At 35.7% G+C, this 15,008-nt stretch overlaps 1 protein-coding gene across 1 annotated transcript; it reads left to right on the top strand.

Moving 5' to 3' along the window:
• Positions 1-13,471: 13,471 nt before the first annotated feature.
• On the top strand, positions 13,472-14,919 carry mrpl18 (mitochondrial ribosomal protein L18). Its single transcript, XM_079892860.1, has 4 exons — positions 13,472-13,764; positions 14,099-14,267; positions 14,435-14,669; positions 14,777-14,919. The coding sequence occupies exons 1-4, from the start codon at positions 13,668-13,670 to the stop codon at positions 14,846-14,848; spliced, it is 573 nt and encodes a 190-aa protein (XP_079748986.1). The 5' UTR covers positions 13,472-13,667; the 3' UTR covers positions 14,849-14,919.
• The last annotated feature ends 89 nt before the right edge of the window (positions 14,920-15,008 follow it).

The following is a 15,008-nucleotide window of genomic DNA, read 5'->3' as shown; positions in this document are numbered from 1 at the left end:
CACAGCAGCTGTATAGGCTTAAATATTTCAATTGTTTATCATTCTATTAATTCATAGACATCCTTCTCTGATATATCCATTCTGCTCTCTGTTTGCTCTGTTGTCTGTGTTTCTTTGTTACAAGCACTGTACTGTACGCGCTGCGTGGTATCGGTTGTTGGTATCAGTATCAGTGCCCTAAAAATCATTAGGCTTTACTTGCAAAATATACTATCACACAGACAGTATTATCACACACTGCAAAATCACCCTGAAGATCAGGTAGAAGATGTTTTGTGATGTGATATGTAAGTTGACCAAGGGGCAGATGGACAGATAGATGCTGCACATCTTTAAGTTGGCAATTATGGTGCACATAATTGAAGCCTAGAATGGCAGACACAGAATAAGTCAGATAAGGTCTTCTGTCTCAGTCCAAGGTCAATAATGAAAGCAGCTCTCCCATTATTTTTGTCTTAATTCTTGAATGAGTGTCAGATGTCAATAGTACAGTATAGCACATTTTATATTGGTGGTCCAGGTTTTGACCATGTTATTATGGTTAGTGAGTATAGAACTTTTTAAAGGGATAGTTCACCCCAAAATTAAGCCCTTTTCATTTGTTTAACACAAAAGAACATATTTCATAATGGTGGTAACTAAGCAGTTGATGGGCCCCATTAGCCGCTTTACCACTGTTGGGTCGGTGCGATCTAGGGCTTTCCACAGGCCTTGCTGGGCTAATAGCCTTGGACCTGTAGCACCGAGCCCAAAACCACGCTGCGTTTCCACCGTCGGGCCAGAAGCTCCGCAGTCCTTCACTAAAACCCGCCCGTAACACACCTCTCTGGAACAACGTCACACAAGCCCTTCATTTCACCAACAAATGGAAGTTTTATCAGAAAACGAATCATAAAGAAATCACTGGACTCTAAAACGAACATGATAAAAGCGGCCGTTTGTTGGCATTTTTGTTGTTTACTTAAAGATTTAAAACGCAAGCATCGATGTTTTACAATAATAAGTGATACATTGATCATAATGAATTAATTTGTTTCAAGATTGCACATTAGTCGCACAGACATGAGGTGGTATTTACCGTTATTTCACAAAAGAAAGAGGACACATCTGTCTCATCTGTTTATTTGTAGTCACAGGACAGTATGTTTACATCACATTTAGAAAGAATGATCATTTCTACAAATTTTCCACCAAAAATATGACCTGAGGAGCTTTAGCACTCTTTCCAGTGACAGTCCCAATACAGTTATATTTTCAGTCAGAGAAATATAGGAAGCTCCCGAAAAACCGGAGTTGTTTTATTTTATGACATATGCAGAGCTAAATGGCCCAGAGGAAGCCCCGACAAGGCCCGATCAAGCCCCGGAAGTGACAGTGGAAACGTGACTGGCCCTGGCACACACTAGCATGCCCGCTTTTGGCCTGGCAGTGGAAACTCGTCTAAGCAAACATAAAGTTTCTCTGGGAATCCAAACCATTCGCAAGTGAACGTAAATGTATTATAGGATAGGAAGTATCAGTCGGTTTTAGAGCAGAATTCAGAGTGCTACAGTATTGAACATTTTAAGTCCAATAAGTCCATAAAAATGAATAAACAACAAAAAAATACGGTCAGATTAGGAAGAGAGTGAATTTATAGAAGCACAATTTTATGACCATGTTTGCTGTGATCATTCTCTGAAATCCTATTTAAATGCAAGTGCTTCCGTCATTAATCAATCCGTGTTTAGTAACTGGAAAAGGGATTTCAAAATGGATTGAATATTTCTTTTGTTTGCCTATGCCACTTCTGAATGGATTGACACTTCTGTCTATAGTGCCCTGCCCAGGAGAGATTGATCGGGCAGTCTGGATAATAGAGTTCTAAAATGAAAGGCTTTATTTCACTCTTCCTGCCAAAGGCATTTCTGAGTCTGGCAGGGCATCAGCTGTGCTTTACAGCCACTGGCTATTTCAGGGCCAGTATTGTTACACAACCTTATCCAGAGATATGCTTGCCCTCTTTACTTCAGGGGATATGGAGCTCAAGTAAGACACCAGGCACTGTACCATTGCTAGAAGCTACACTTTTATCATAATTGTAGACTTTGTCACTCATATCTGCAGTATCCTTCGGCAAATCTTTATGAACATTTTGATCCAGCTACATCTAAAGAATATCTGTGCTAAATTTAGATTCTTTGTTTTAGGGAACATTGAGCTCTAAAAGTTTTAATATCACAGGCACTTATTATTTTTGGTAATGGATTCAGATGGTTTGCTTTTGGCTGGACCTCAGTAAAGGACAGTTAAGGACGGTTATAGGTTGCTCGGCACATTGTCAGGTCTTACATTAACTCTGATAAGGAACAATGTACTCTTGGCAGGCACAACTTTTGATGAGTTTGAAATGTCTCTTCTGACTTAAAATGGTCTTTTACTGTTACGAACTGCTCCGAGACACGAAGGTTGAGATCCAAATGCAGCTTTAATTAAGGGGCAATCCAGACACGTAATCCAATATACAGGCAATAGGTCAAAACACAGGTAGGCCGTCCAAACAAACAAACAAAACAGGCAGGGGTCAGAGGCAAAAAAGTAATCCACGGAACAGGCAAGAAATCCAAAAACCAAGAGACATGAAACCAGGGAAAACGCTCGGAAATGCAGTGCAACAACATTCAAAACTTCACAGTGAGTGAACATGGTATAAATAGGCTGAGACTAACAGGGTAATGAGACACAGGTGAATGCAATCAGTGATGATGAGTCCGGGCAGTGAGTTATGGGAAATGTAGTTTGTGAGGGAGTGATAATAGTCTGGTGTGGAGTGCCCTCTGGTGGCTCTCAAGGGCACTCCAGCTGGTGACCGTTACATTTACATTCAGAAACAACGGAAAAATAGACCGTTACAATGAACAATAGCAACAAACTTCATCAACACTATTGTAGGTTATACCGATATCTTCCATTCTAAAGAACAGTAAGAAATATTAAGAATGTCTAGTTTCCAATATCGTAATTGACAGTTTGTGGCATTCTACCTTATAATTCTTTTTATTTTATAAATAATTCAGTTTTGTTTTCTAGATTCTAACTCTGTTAAAATAATCAACTACATATCAACAAATATGTTTTGTATCCTGAACATTTTACATTCTTTGTCTGTTAGTAAGTGGTGAAATATGTGACAACATCTGCATTCCTGGAAAGTAGAAATTGTTTTTATATTATTCAAATAACTTAACATTTCCATACTTTTTAACTTCAGTAGATTCACATTTAAGTAATGGTACAGCTTTTTGAGTAAAGTTATGTTCATCTTATCTACACCCCATTTTTCTAGTGCATGTATACAGAAATTGTTACAGTGCAAGTTGCAGTTTAATTATAACTTTTTTTACAGTGTAACTGTACACTTGTTACAGTTTAATCAACTTTAATTATACATTTGTTACAGTTTAAGTGTAATTATACATTTGTTACAGTGTAATTATACATTTGTTACAGTTTAATTAAGTGTAATTATATATTTGTTATAATGTAATTATACATTTGTTAATGACAATTTTTTGTGTAATTATACTTTTGTTACAGTTTAATTAAGTGTAAATATACGTTTGTTACAGTGAAATTATCTGTTTGATTCAGTGTAATTATAACTTGTGTTACAGTGTAATTATACATTTGTTACAGTGTTATTACACATTTTTGGTATAAATATACATTTGTAACAGTGTATTAAGTGTAATTTTACATTTTTACTGCGTAATTATACATTTGTTACAGTGTTATACATTTTAGTGTAATGATATATTTACTACCGTTTAATTAAGTGTAATAAGACATTTGTTACAGTGTAATTATACATTTAATATAGTGTATTAAGTGTAATTATACATTTGTTGTCACAATATAATTCAGTGTAATTATAAGTTTGTTACCAGTGTAATTATACGTTTGTAAGTATGATAGATTTTTAATGTAATTATACATTTGTTACAGTTTAATTAAGTGTAATTATACATTTGTTACAGTGTAATTAAACATTTTTAGTGTAGGGGAGAGCGGGTCACAACCTAACGCAGCTCTAACACCCTTGTATTAAATACTTCCACAGATGCTAGCATGACGGAACTTAGTGTATTTACTAGTTGGCATATCAACACTATAAAGAGAAAAAACTGCGCCAAAACACTGACAATTTTTTTAACCATAGCAAAAGTAAATTTCTTATCTTAATTTTGCATCTCTTTTTTGGTGTATATTTTAAATTAGACAAATCTGATATTATTCTAATCTCCAATATGTCATTTAACAGTTGATATGGTTCTTTAATGCTTCGCTAACCAACAGAAGACACTAGCAGGGTTTAAATCCCACTTTTGCAGGTGGGACATGTTGTAACACTACGTTACAATGTGCCCCTATTAGAACTATGCCATTTTATTCTATACTTTTATGAATTCTATTGAGAAAACATGAGAAAAAGGTGAATAAAGACTGAGAGTCAATGTTCAGAAATGATCAATTATTATTATGTTTTGAACTATGTTGTATAGCTGTGTTTTCCAGTGTGTTAGTTGTCAAACTCAAAGATTATTTCATTTTTAATTATTAAAAACGCCATTATTTTATATGAAAAAGTTAAGAATTGTATTTTATTGAGAACATATTTTACTTTGTCTTGTATATATATATTTTTTATTGGATCAGATAGCATTTTAAGCTGTCATAGGGTCATGTTACAATATGCCCCTCACACGTTACAGTGTACCCCACCCATGGGGGATGTTGTCACATTTCACTTCTATTTTTTCTGGGTAAAAAAAGTATACACTGTATTAATAAAACAAAACCACATAATTGTACTAGACATGTGGGAAATTAATGTGGGAAAAAATAAATACTCTGAACCATAAGTAGATTTACACAAACTGAGAAAGTCAAAAAGCGTTAGGTTGTGCCCCACTCTCCCCAAATTAGTTTGTTAGTTTAATTAAGTGTAATAAGACATTTGTTACAGCGTAATTATACATTTGTTGACAGTATAATTCAGTGTAATTATACGTTTGTTATCAGTGCAATTATATGTTTGTAAGTGTAATTATACATCTTTAGTGTAATTATACATTTGTTACAGTTTAATTAAGGGTAATTATACATTTGTTACATTGTAATTATGCATTCTTTTACAGTGTATTAAGTGTAATTATACGTTTGTAATCACAGTGTAATAATAGTTTTTGCAGTGTAATTATAACTTTTGTTCAAGTGTACTTATAGGTTTGTTACAGTGTAAACATATTTTTACAGTTTTATATTACATTTTAGTGTAATTATACATTTGTTACAGTTTAATAATATATTTGTTACAGCATAATAATAGATTTGTTATAGTGTAATAATACATTTGATACAGTGTTATACATTTGTTACAGTGTAATACATTTGTTACAGTGTAATAAAACATTTTTACAGTGTAATTATACGTTTGTTAAAGTGTAAAAATACATTTGTTAAAGTGTAATAATACAGTTGTTACAGTGTAATTATAACTTTTGTTACAGTGTAATAAGACATTTGTTACAGTATATGAAGTCTAATAATACGTTATTATCACAGTGTATTTATGTTTGTTACAGTGTAATTATAACTTTTGTTACAGTGAAATAAGTGTAATTAAGTGTAATGAACCAATGACAACACAGAACACATGGCAGAGTGCCAGGGAATCACATGACAAGACAAAAAACATGACTGACATGAAACATGAACCAAACCCAAAACAACCTGTGACAATCAGCATGATGAATATATTATATTAACTGGAATACACTGTATACTGAAATGGATCAGAGAATATGACAGATCGTGAAGCTGTCCATAACTTTTAAAGTTCATAAAGTTTACACACTCTCACAAACACTCTCGTTAATGCGACATGAATCTCTTGCATCAAATCTGCACTTTGTAGTTTATGATGGGAGAATTCGCGAGTTTCAGTCAGAATTCAGTCAGAGAGCTCGCGCGCTGAACAAAACTCTTCGTTTCAACAATGACTAATATGAATGCATCTGATTGGCAATCACATTCATAAGCTCAACAGAAACGTTTGTGATTGGTTATTAACGCTCCAAAAATAAATCTGATGGAATGCCGCAGTCGGATAAATCGAATGAACGATAAGCATTGTAGTTTGATCAACCAATATTATCACTTAAGTTCGCGTATGTTCAATTATATAACAATTTGAAACAAATTTTCATGACTTTTCCAAAACTTTCTGAGTTTATTTATTCTTCCAAAACTTTTCCAGGCCTGGAAATTGCTATTTTAAAATTCGATGACTTTTCCAGGTTTTTCATGAACGTACGAACCCTGAATGTGCAACATTTAACAGTGACTGTTGGTGATAGTAGTTATTGGGGGGTAAATGTATTCTCAGTGCAGAGGTATGACAGTGATGAAGTATTCCTTTCCTCCCAGCTGGCTTGGCAGCATTGCTAACACCTGGATGATCAAACTCTTAACTGGGTCATCTCCACGGGGAACATCACAAGTGGCCACTTACCTCATTAGAGCTCCCTCTCATTTTTGAGCCTTCATGTTCATCTCTCTTTTCCCCTTCCACAGCACTGTATTGACAGTCAAAAGCAAGTTGTAAAATAAAGGGGAAAAGGGGAAATAAGTTGTAAGGATTCTGAAATCAGCCTAATACTGTTGCAGAACAGGGTGTGAGTAGCAGGCAGACAAACAGACGAAGACTCAGAAGATGAATATCATTCCAACACAAAGTTTAATAAATCCAGGCAAGATAATCCAATAAGGGCAGAGAAACACACCTAATGGGAACGTGACTGAACAGAGAATGAATGTGGGGGTTCAACTTATTCAGCAACGTTTCTCTATTTACGACATGCTCTATTTATCTTTATTTTTCTCATCGAGACATGCATGAGTGAGTGGCGTATGTATGCATCTTCCACAGAAAACCATCCCGAAAGGTCTCAAATATAAACATTTATAGTAGGCTTACAATAGCGAATCACATTTTGATTCATTATTTAAAAAAAGTTACATAGTGTACCTATAAAATTGGGAACCTATAATATTAGTGTGTGTGTGTGTGTGTGTGTGTGTGTCGGCACACGCTACTAACTTTTCATTACTGTCTACTTTCTATGTATAATAGTTCTATCGAATAACATATTAGACAGGACTGTTAGATAGATCGTAAACTAATGAACAGGGAGAATGCGAGCACTGTTTGTTTGCTCAGGCTCTGGGCGCCGTCAAAATAAAAGTCACAACAACAAGCGTGGCTTACGTCACTTCAGAGTTCCTACTGGTGGTGTGAACGCAACCAGAAAATGCTCCTAGGGGAACCATTAGTTCTCGGGGAACCACCCTGGTAACTATCTGGTGCAAAAGCCCCTATTGTTAGTATGGAACATGTAAGGAATAATTGACGACGGGCCATTGAATTATTGGACGTTACACCTCGGGTGTGCATTATTTTTCTAATAATTCATTGGACCGGAGTGAGTTATATTGTATTTCAAGATGTTTGTCAGGTTTTCACTAATTTCTTACGCATCTCATCCCAAGCCTCCATTGCTAATTCCAAAACGTAATTCTAGAGCTAGTAACAGAGACTTGAGCCACTGGTAACAGTCTAATGCAGTTACTAGAGAGAGAGAGAGAGAGAGAGAGAGAGAGAGAGAGAGAGAGAGAGAGAGAGAGAGAGAGAGAGAGAGAGATTAAGCGTGTGTGAATTACCTCAATCTGTGCGTCTCTCAACAGTGTTCAGCACCAGCGTCTACTAATAGCGAAACTACGTTTATCTGCATATAGTGAGAAACGTCATGTAGCTTTTAAGTTGCTAAACTATTTTACTGATAGAATTGTCAGAGCAGCGCTGACAACACGCGAGTTTGTGTTTGTACTGTATGTGTGTGCGTTTGAGTGGGAGAGAGAGAAAAAGATTTGCAATTATCCATAATAACTAATAAATCGTTTTTATTGTTTTCTATATTTATTTGCTTGGTCAGTGGGTTTTGGTTCTTTTGCTGTTGTAGGCTGTAATGACCTTTGAAATAAATAAAATCATTTGGTGAAGTGATATGGAACTGTAATGCGGTAAAGACCTGCCTGGAACTACTTTTCCCTAAAAAATAATTGCACCTTAGAACATTCGTCAACCAATAAGACTCAAGCATTCAACAGCCCCGTATAAGCAATCAGAATCCCTTCCTTCTTTTAAAACTTCAGTTCTAGAGGTTGATCAAAGGCTCGCAGAGATGAGGAGCGATGTGGAGCTTTTCTTTGTCCTCTCTCTCTCTTTCTCTCTCTCTGCCTCTCCTTCTCTCAGGGGCTTTTGAGGATGATAAATAATGGAAGTCATATGTAGCCTAGGGCTACACAGAACACAGCATCTGTGAAATCAAGATTCCCAGTTCAAAAGATTAAAATGTGGAAAACACACCAACATTAATGACTGTGTGCATCAGTGTGTGCATGCGTCTTTTTCACATGCTATTATTACAATCAACCTGTGAATGTTTTGACTATATTGTTGATTAGCCTATAGATTAATTAATCAACTGGGATTGTGAAATGTGATTATCTACATCAATCTTATTATTCAACAGACAGTTCTATTATCTTTCAATGCCATGAAAAACCTTTCTTTCTTTCAGTGGTTTCTGAACTCTATGCTTAGTGTAAAGCCAGTCCAGATTTTTTTCTTGACCCTTGTGGCCATTCCATGTACTGCAACAGCAATATTTATCAACACTATTTGTAGGTAACAAATGATCAACTTCTGTCTTTTTAAAGAACATTCAAATAACTGGAAACAATGCTGTAATAATAAGATAACAAATATTATCTGTGGTATCTGTCAGAAGCTAAGTAGCAATAAAGCACATGAGACAGGAGTAGCAAACTTCATCCATCTTGTTTAGGCCTACTCTTCAATTCCGTTCTCACAAACATATATTCACGATATAATTCACTTACGAACACATTATCATTCCTATCCATTGTGTTATAATTCTACTAATTGGAGAGGAGATAATTGGAAAGAGCTGGAAAGTGCTTGAATCACTCAGGTTAGTATAACATTTTAAGCAACAAAGTCTACTTTTCAGTTTCTGATTTTAGTAGGCTATCTGCTATGTGAACAGTATCAAATTTTGTTGTTTAAACTTGGGTAAAAAATTACGCTTATTTATTTTAGAATAATGAGAATAATTTCATAAAAATGAAAAGTATTTTAAGTATTTAAGTTTATTTTTTTTAAATATTAGTTCACCCCCAAGAGACAATTAGCCTACATTTAAATTCTAGAAGAGGACATCTATTTAAAACTCCCTCTTTTCACCCTAAATCTTATTCGTAGCAGATTTCTGTATTTAAGTTTCTAAACTTAAAAAGTGTGAGGAAAACATCACAGCTTTGTTCAAAGAGAAAGAGAAAGAAATCCTCAAACAGGTGGTCTAACTTGAAGGCACTCAGTGAGACATACTGCCACTCAGAGGACATGGGCAAAACTGGGCTTTGTTCATCTATTGATCGCAGGGGCGTTGCTAGAATGTTCACAAGAGTCAGTTGAATGTTGTCTTTTAAAGGTTGTTATTGATCGTTGAACACCACTAGATTTATTATCCACATTATACGATAGGACATATGTTTACATTGTTTGACAGGTTGCGGAGTGTATGTGCATGCTGATGGCTGAATATGCAGAGGTTAACCTCCATTTTTTAAATCTTCATGTTTTCTCTTGTAAGCAGAATATGAATCACATTTTTCCTGAAGTGACACTGTGTTTTGTGTGTGTAGGTGTGCGCTCTGACATTTCAAACAGAGCTGAGGATGTGTGGTGATGTGGGAGGCTGTGTCACTTTTTTTTTTTTCTTCACCCACACCATCATCTACACAGTCGAACCATGTCTGGGTAACCATTGTGGAATCCCTGTTGCATAGCAACACATCTCCAACACATTCCAGACAAGTGTTACTTCTGTTTTGCAGCTGCCATATTCAAGTCTCTCCTCGGTATCGCTCGTTCTTTCACTGTAGGCATGATGAAATGCTGAGCACTTTAACAAGAAAACATTAAGACCTTGGTTCACCACAAATTTCATATGTCAATCAAATATTATGAATGGCATTTAAGGCACATTGATTGCACTTGCAAGTGTGGTAAGTGACCTTGTTGTGAATAACTGTGTTATTTATCTCATTCTTCCTAGTACTGACTGAAGTTGATTTATATCAAGATAGGCATGTGTTCTCATAGGGAGACTGTCAATCAGTTTGAGAGAGCCAGAGAGTGCTCATCAGATATCATCATGGTGAAGAAGAAAGATCTATCTGTCTGTCTATCTGTCTGTCTGTCTGTCTGTCTGTCTGTCTGTCTATCTGTCTATTTAGCATGTGTTTTTAATTTCTTACTGTGGGTGATTTGAAAGTGGTTATATTATAATTGTTTCTGTCAGGACCACTACCGTCAAATATGATTGACAATTAGCATACAGTTTGGATTGGCGGTATGGTTCCGTTCTGAGCGAGAACTCCCTGCGCATCCATGCAGCCGCATGGATAAGAGCAGGGAGAGCAGCAATAACCCCCCTTGGGGTAAACAGAACAGAACCAACATGAAAATTTGCAAATATATTTAATTCAAGATTTTAAAAGTACAACATATTCGATAATTGTTCTGATTCAAGGGGAATCAGAATGTCAAATCCTGACTGGAGGAGGGTAATTAGCTCCTGAGAACGCGATCGCTGCTGATAACACTGAAGGAGCTTATTATGTATACGGTGATAGGTGTCGTATTCCTATAGGTAGATGTGGATCAGCTGATGCGAGCTTGACTAACGTGACCTGCCAGAACTAACGCTACGCTTGATTTATTCAAATTTTGAATTATTTTTTATTTTATTGTAAAGCATTAGTAATTCTGATGTGTTATTTGTCAATTGTTTTTCTCAGACACTTTGGTACATATATTTATATATCTTTATATATATCTTTATATATATATATATATATATATATATATATATATATATATATATATAGTTTTTATCTTTTTTTTATTTTATTTGAAATGGAAGTGCTTTCTCCAGCTCTGCTCGCAAATTGTCTGTGGGTTTGCTGTCAGATTTGATATTAAATCCCCCATCCTTAAATAACAGCCTCTTAGCAAAGCGTGCATTACACTGTGACACAATCAAAACAATCCAAGCTGAAATGTGCCACGCAAACTATAGGGATCAAACTGGAATGATCAGGTGCCTTAGAATGATCAGGTGATACAGGTGATGTCTCTCTTTTAAGTCGCTCGTTTTGTAGTCACAGTAACTGAGCAAACCAGTTTTCTGATCATCATCATTGACTTGGATGGTCATGTTGATGCATTCATTTAACATAAAAAAATTGTGGAAGATTAGATGTTTTTAAAAGGTTTTTTTTTTTTTTTTTACGTTTTTTTGTACAGTGATGGGGATGTGAGTGAGTTTTTAAAGTTAATGTATGTTTTTAAAGTACACTATAGAAATTAATACTTGTATTCAGCAAGGATGCATTAAATTGATAAAATATGACAGTAAAGACTTTTCCATGATTACAAAACATATAGTTCAAATAAATACGTTCTTATAAGCATATTAGAGTGATGTGACACTGAAGAATGGCTGCTGAAAATTCAGCTTTGCCATTACAGGAATAAAGTACATTTTTTTAAATATATTAAAATAGAAAAGAGTTTTAAATTGTAATATAGTTCACAATATGATACCGTATTTTGATTAAATAAATGCAGCCTTGTTGAGCAGAAGAGACTTTAAAGAAACCAAACATTAAAAAATCTTACCAACCCCAAGCTTTTGAATGGTAGTGTACATGTACATCAAGTACTTTTATCTTAAAGAAAATGTGATTTCTCATGATGTGGCAACTTTAATTCTAAGGTATGTTCTAAAACATTTTTTGGTAAAAAATATAAATATTTTAAATCCTATAATAAAATGTGTTGTCACGTTGCTTTCAATTTTGCTCAAAAGCACAGTTTGTATTCAACAATCTTTCTTTAGTTCTGCACCAACCTTGACATTTTTGTATCTAATGAGTCCATTGACTTTCATTTTAGTTCTGTCAATATGAAGCAGTGGAGCAGGTAGCAGACAAGGTTTGTGCTTGTGTGAATAATAGCCTTCTGGATATGGATACACACATCACATCCAGGTTACTGACTTGGGCTGTGTTTCCCAAAAGCATTGTGAGCCCAAGTGGATCGTGAGGCCATTGCCACCCAAGCTCTTTACAATCGACTGAGCTCACAATGCTTTTGGGAAACCCAGCCCTGAATGCAGGAATATTTCATTCTATTCTTTTATTTCCAGTTTAGGCTCTCAACATTATTACAATAGTGAGTTATATTTTATTTTGCTTTGAATGTGCAGTAGTAAAGTGTTTGTGTTTGGTCCTTTGGGTTGGATATTCACATAGGTTTAATTTATATGGGACAGAGAAATATTATTTCATTAACAATCTCTATTGGTGTATGAAAAGGGGATGCATTTTAATAAAAAAAAAAAAACTATTTAGAGGAGTGTAAAGTCGTGATTTGCACACCTGCGCATACCCCTCCCCAAAAAGGATTCTAATGGCCTGAAGGAGAATATGGGCAAAGAAGTGCTCATTGCTGAGAGCAAGAATTTGGGTTACAGGAACATTCTTGTTCAATTAGCTAGAGAACCATTTATTTTATGTTGGGGCACAGTCTCTTTACAGCATGCTAAAAGTGCAGCACAAACAAATTGGCCAAATTAAAATGGCAAGCCATGCAGAAAATCCCTTAATGTCCGGAGGTGAGACCACCACTGCCTGAAAATGTAGGAGGGGGCTACAAGAAGCTGTGTTGATCGGAGGCGAAAAATAGTTTAATTTGACCTATATTCTTTAAATAATCTTCACCAACAGGTGTAAGAGTAACGTTATGTTGATTCACACGGTTCATCACAAATTATTATTAATCAAAATTAATGAATAAACATTTTATTTATCATTTATTAAATGAGACGTGTGAATGTAGGCCTACTTAACCTTGATTTCAACTTAATTTGCTATGTCAAATACAGTACATGTTTAACATGTATATTTAATATACGCAATAGTAGCCTACCTGTACCCCAGACAGGAATACCATGATATTACCATAATACATGGCCAAAAAAACATGATGGCACGGTAGACGTCGGATGAAGGTTTATTTTCCAGGATAAAGTGTACTAGTGCCATCTTGTGGACAGCATGATCTGAATACCCTCCCATTTTTTTTTATAAATTGTGGTTTAGGACATGAAAGAACTTTTCATTGTAATACATTAACTTTCCTTCTTATGTAAAAATAAAAATAAAAAATGGTTTCATTGTTATTTTCATTCATTTAAGGGTTTCTAAGCGGAACCCATGTGAAGCCCAAAGTTTTTTTTCCCGGAAACACGGAACATTTTTCGTGTGACATCAAAATGGCTGCGTACTAGAGAGTGGTTAAATTCTATTAATACAAAAACTAAGGGTCATGGTATCTCCGTTTGTATAGAAACAACTATAATTTGTCACCACAATTTAAGTTATTTTTTTTATTGTTACTTTTTTGCAGTTGTCAAATGGCTTTGTTCACTGATGTCTGTCGTAGTGTTCGCACGCTGTTAGGTCAATGTCAGAGATCTGCGACTGCAGCGGCGTGGATTCGTTGTCAGTTGTGTAAGTAACTGTAATTATCTTGACCCTTAAAATAATTCATTATTTACTCTCTGCTGGATGTGTATGTTAAACTATACTGGCGACAAAATGGCAGTAGATGTGGAGATACGCAATCTGCTCTCTAAAAACTGAGTATCGTTTGTGTTTGGGATCAGAAGCAAATAAAATAACAACTAAAGGAAACAGCTGGAGATTCGATATGTGTGATACAGACGGAAATGTAACCTTCTGTATCACATATTGATTGCTTGAATTAGAAGAATGGCTGGAACCTCTCAAGGGATCTGAAGATTTATTTAAAAAATGATGCTCATGATGTGTCTCTTTCCACCAGCTCGGAAATACAGTCAGGCGGCACCTGATCCAGAACCAGTGGTTAGTGATAATGAAGCCATCAATAAAACATTTGTTAACCGAAACCCAAGAAACCTGGAACAGATGGCCCTTGCAGTAAAGGATCGAGGCTGGGCAACAGTGTGGCCCTCTAGAGAGTATTATCACAGGTTTGTAAGCATCCCAATTGTTTGAAATGGTTTAAAAGAATAGGCCTAGATGTAATTAGTAAAACATGCTGAGCACACCCTTCTAACAGCATCGTAATAGTATCTTCCAGATACAAACATAGTTGTACACTGACATGTATATTTAACGTATGCCTTACCTTTCTCAGGTTGGTGTTCAGGCGCACGCAGCATCACATCACAGCTGAGGTGTTCTCAAGTGACTCAATAGTTCCTGTGCTGTCTTGCTCCACGAAGGAGTGGGCATTGAAGCGCGAGCTGGGCTCCACACGGTCTGTAGCGGCTTGCCGTGCCGTAGGTGATGTGCTTGCTCAGCGGTGTCGCGAAGCAGGCATCACACGTATTGTTTATCGTGAGATACCGTGGAAGTTTCGTTCGGAGGCGGTGAGTCATTGAATGCACTTCTGCTTTGAGTCTTCAAATATTATACATTGATGGCTAGTTATTGATTTAAGTGCATATACTGATATATGCCTTTTCTCCCTCTTCAGAATCAGACGTTCTGGACCGCCATGAAAGAGGGTGGTGTCGCGCTTGGTGAACCAAGGCGAAAATTCATTTAATTTTTTTTTATTATTATTACTATCCTGAATAGTGGCTTCTTCTGTAAATATAAATACTCTCATCTTTCAAACTGTGTGTTCATTGAGTCAATTACAGTTCCATGCAGCAATTAGACTATTTGGATAGTCGAGTAATTGATTTTTAGTTTGATTCAAATCT

Source organism: Squalius cephalus, assembly GCF_949319135.1.
Source record: "Squalius cephalus genome assembly, chromosome: 14".
In the NCBI taxonomy this organism is placed as follows: domain Eukaryota; kingdom Metazoa; phylum Chordata; class Actinopteri; order Cypriniformes; family Leuciscidae; genus Squalius; species Squalius cephalus.
Note: the sequence above shows the minus strand (reverse complement) of the source record. Positions and strands in the feature narration are given on the sequence as shown.

Bases quoted from the DNA above. Each gene is read 5' to 3' on its own strand.
- mrpl18 (XM_079892860.1), top strand. From the start codon at position 13,668: ATGGCTTTGTTCACTGATGTCTGTCGTAGTGTTCGCACGCTGTTAGGT. The intron at 13,765-14,098 runs GTAAGTAACTGT...TCTTTCCACCAG, and splicing joins GTGGATTCGTTGTCAGTTGT to CTCGGAAATACAGTCAGGCG. The intron at 14,268-14,434 runs GTTTGTAAGCAT...TACCTTTCTCAG, and splicing joins TCTAGAGAGTATTATCACAG to GTTGGTGTTCAGGCGCACGC.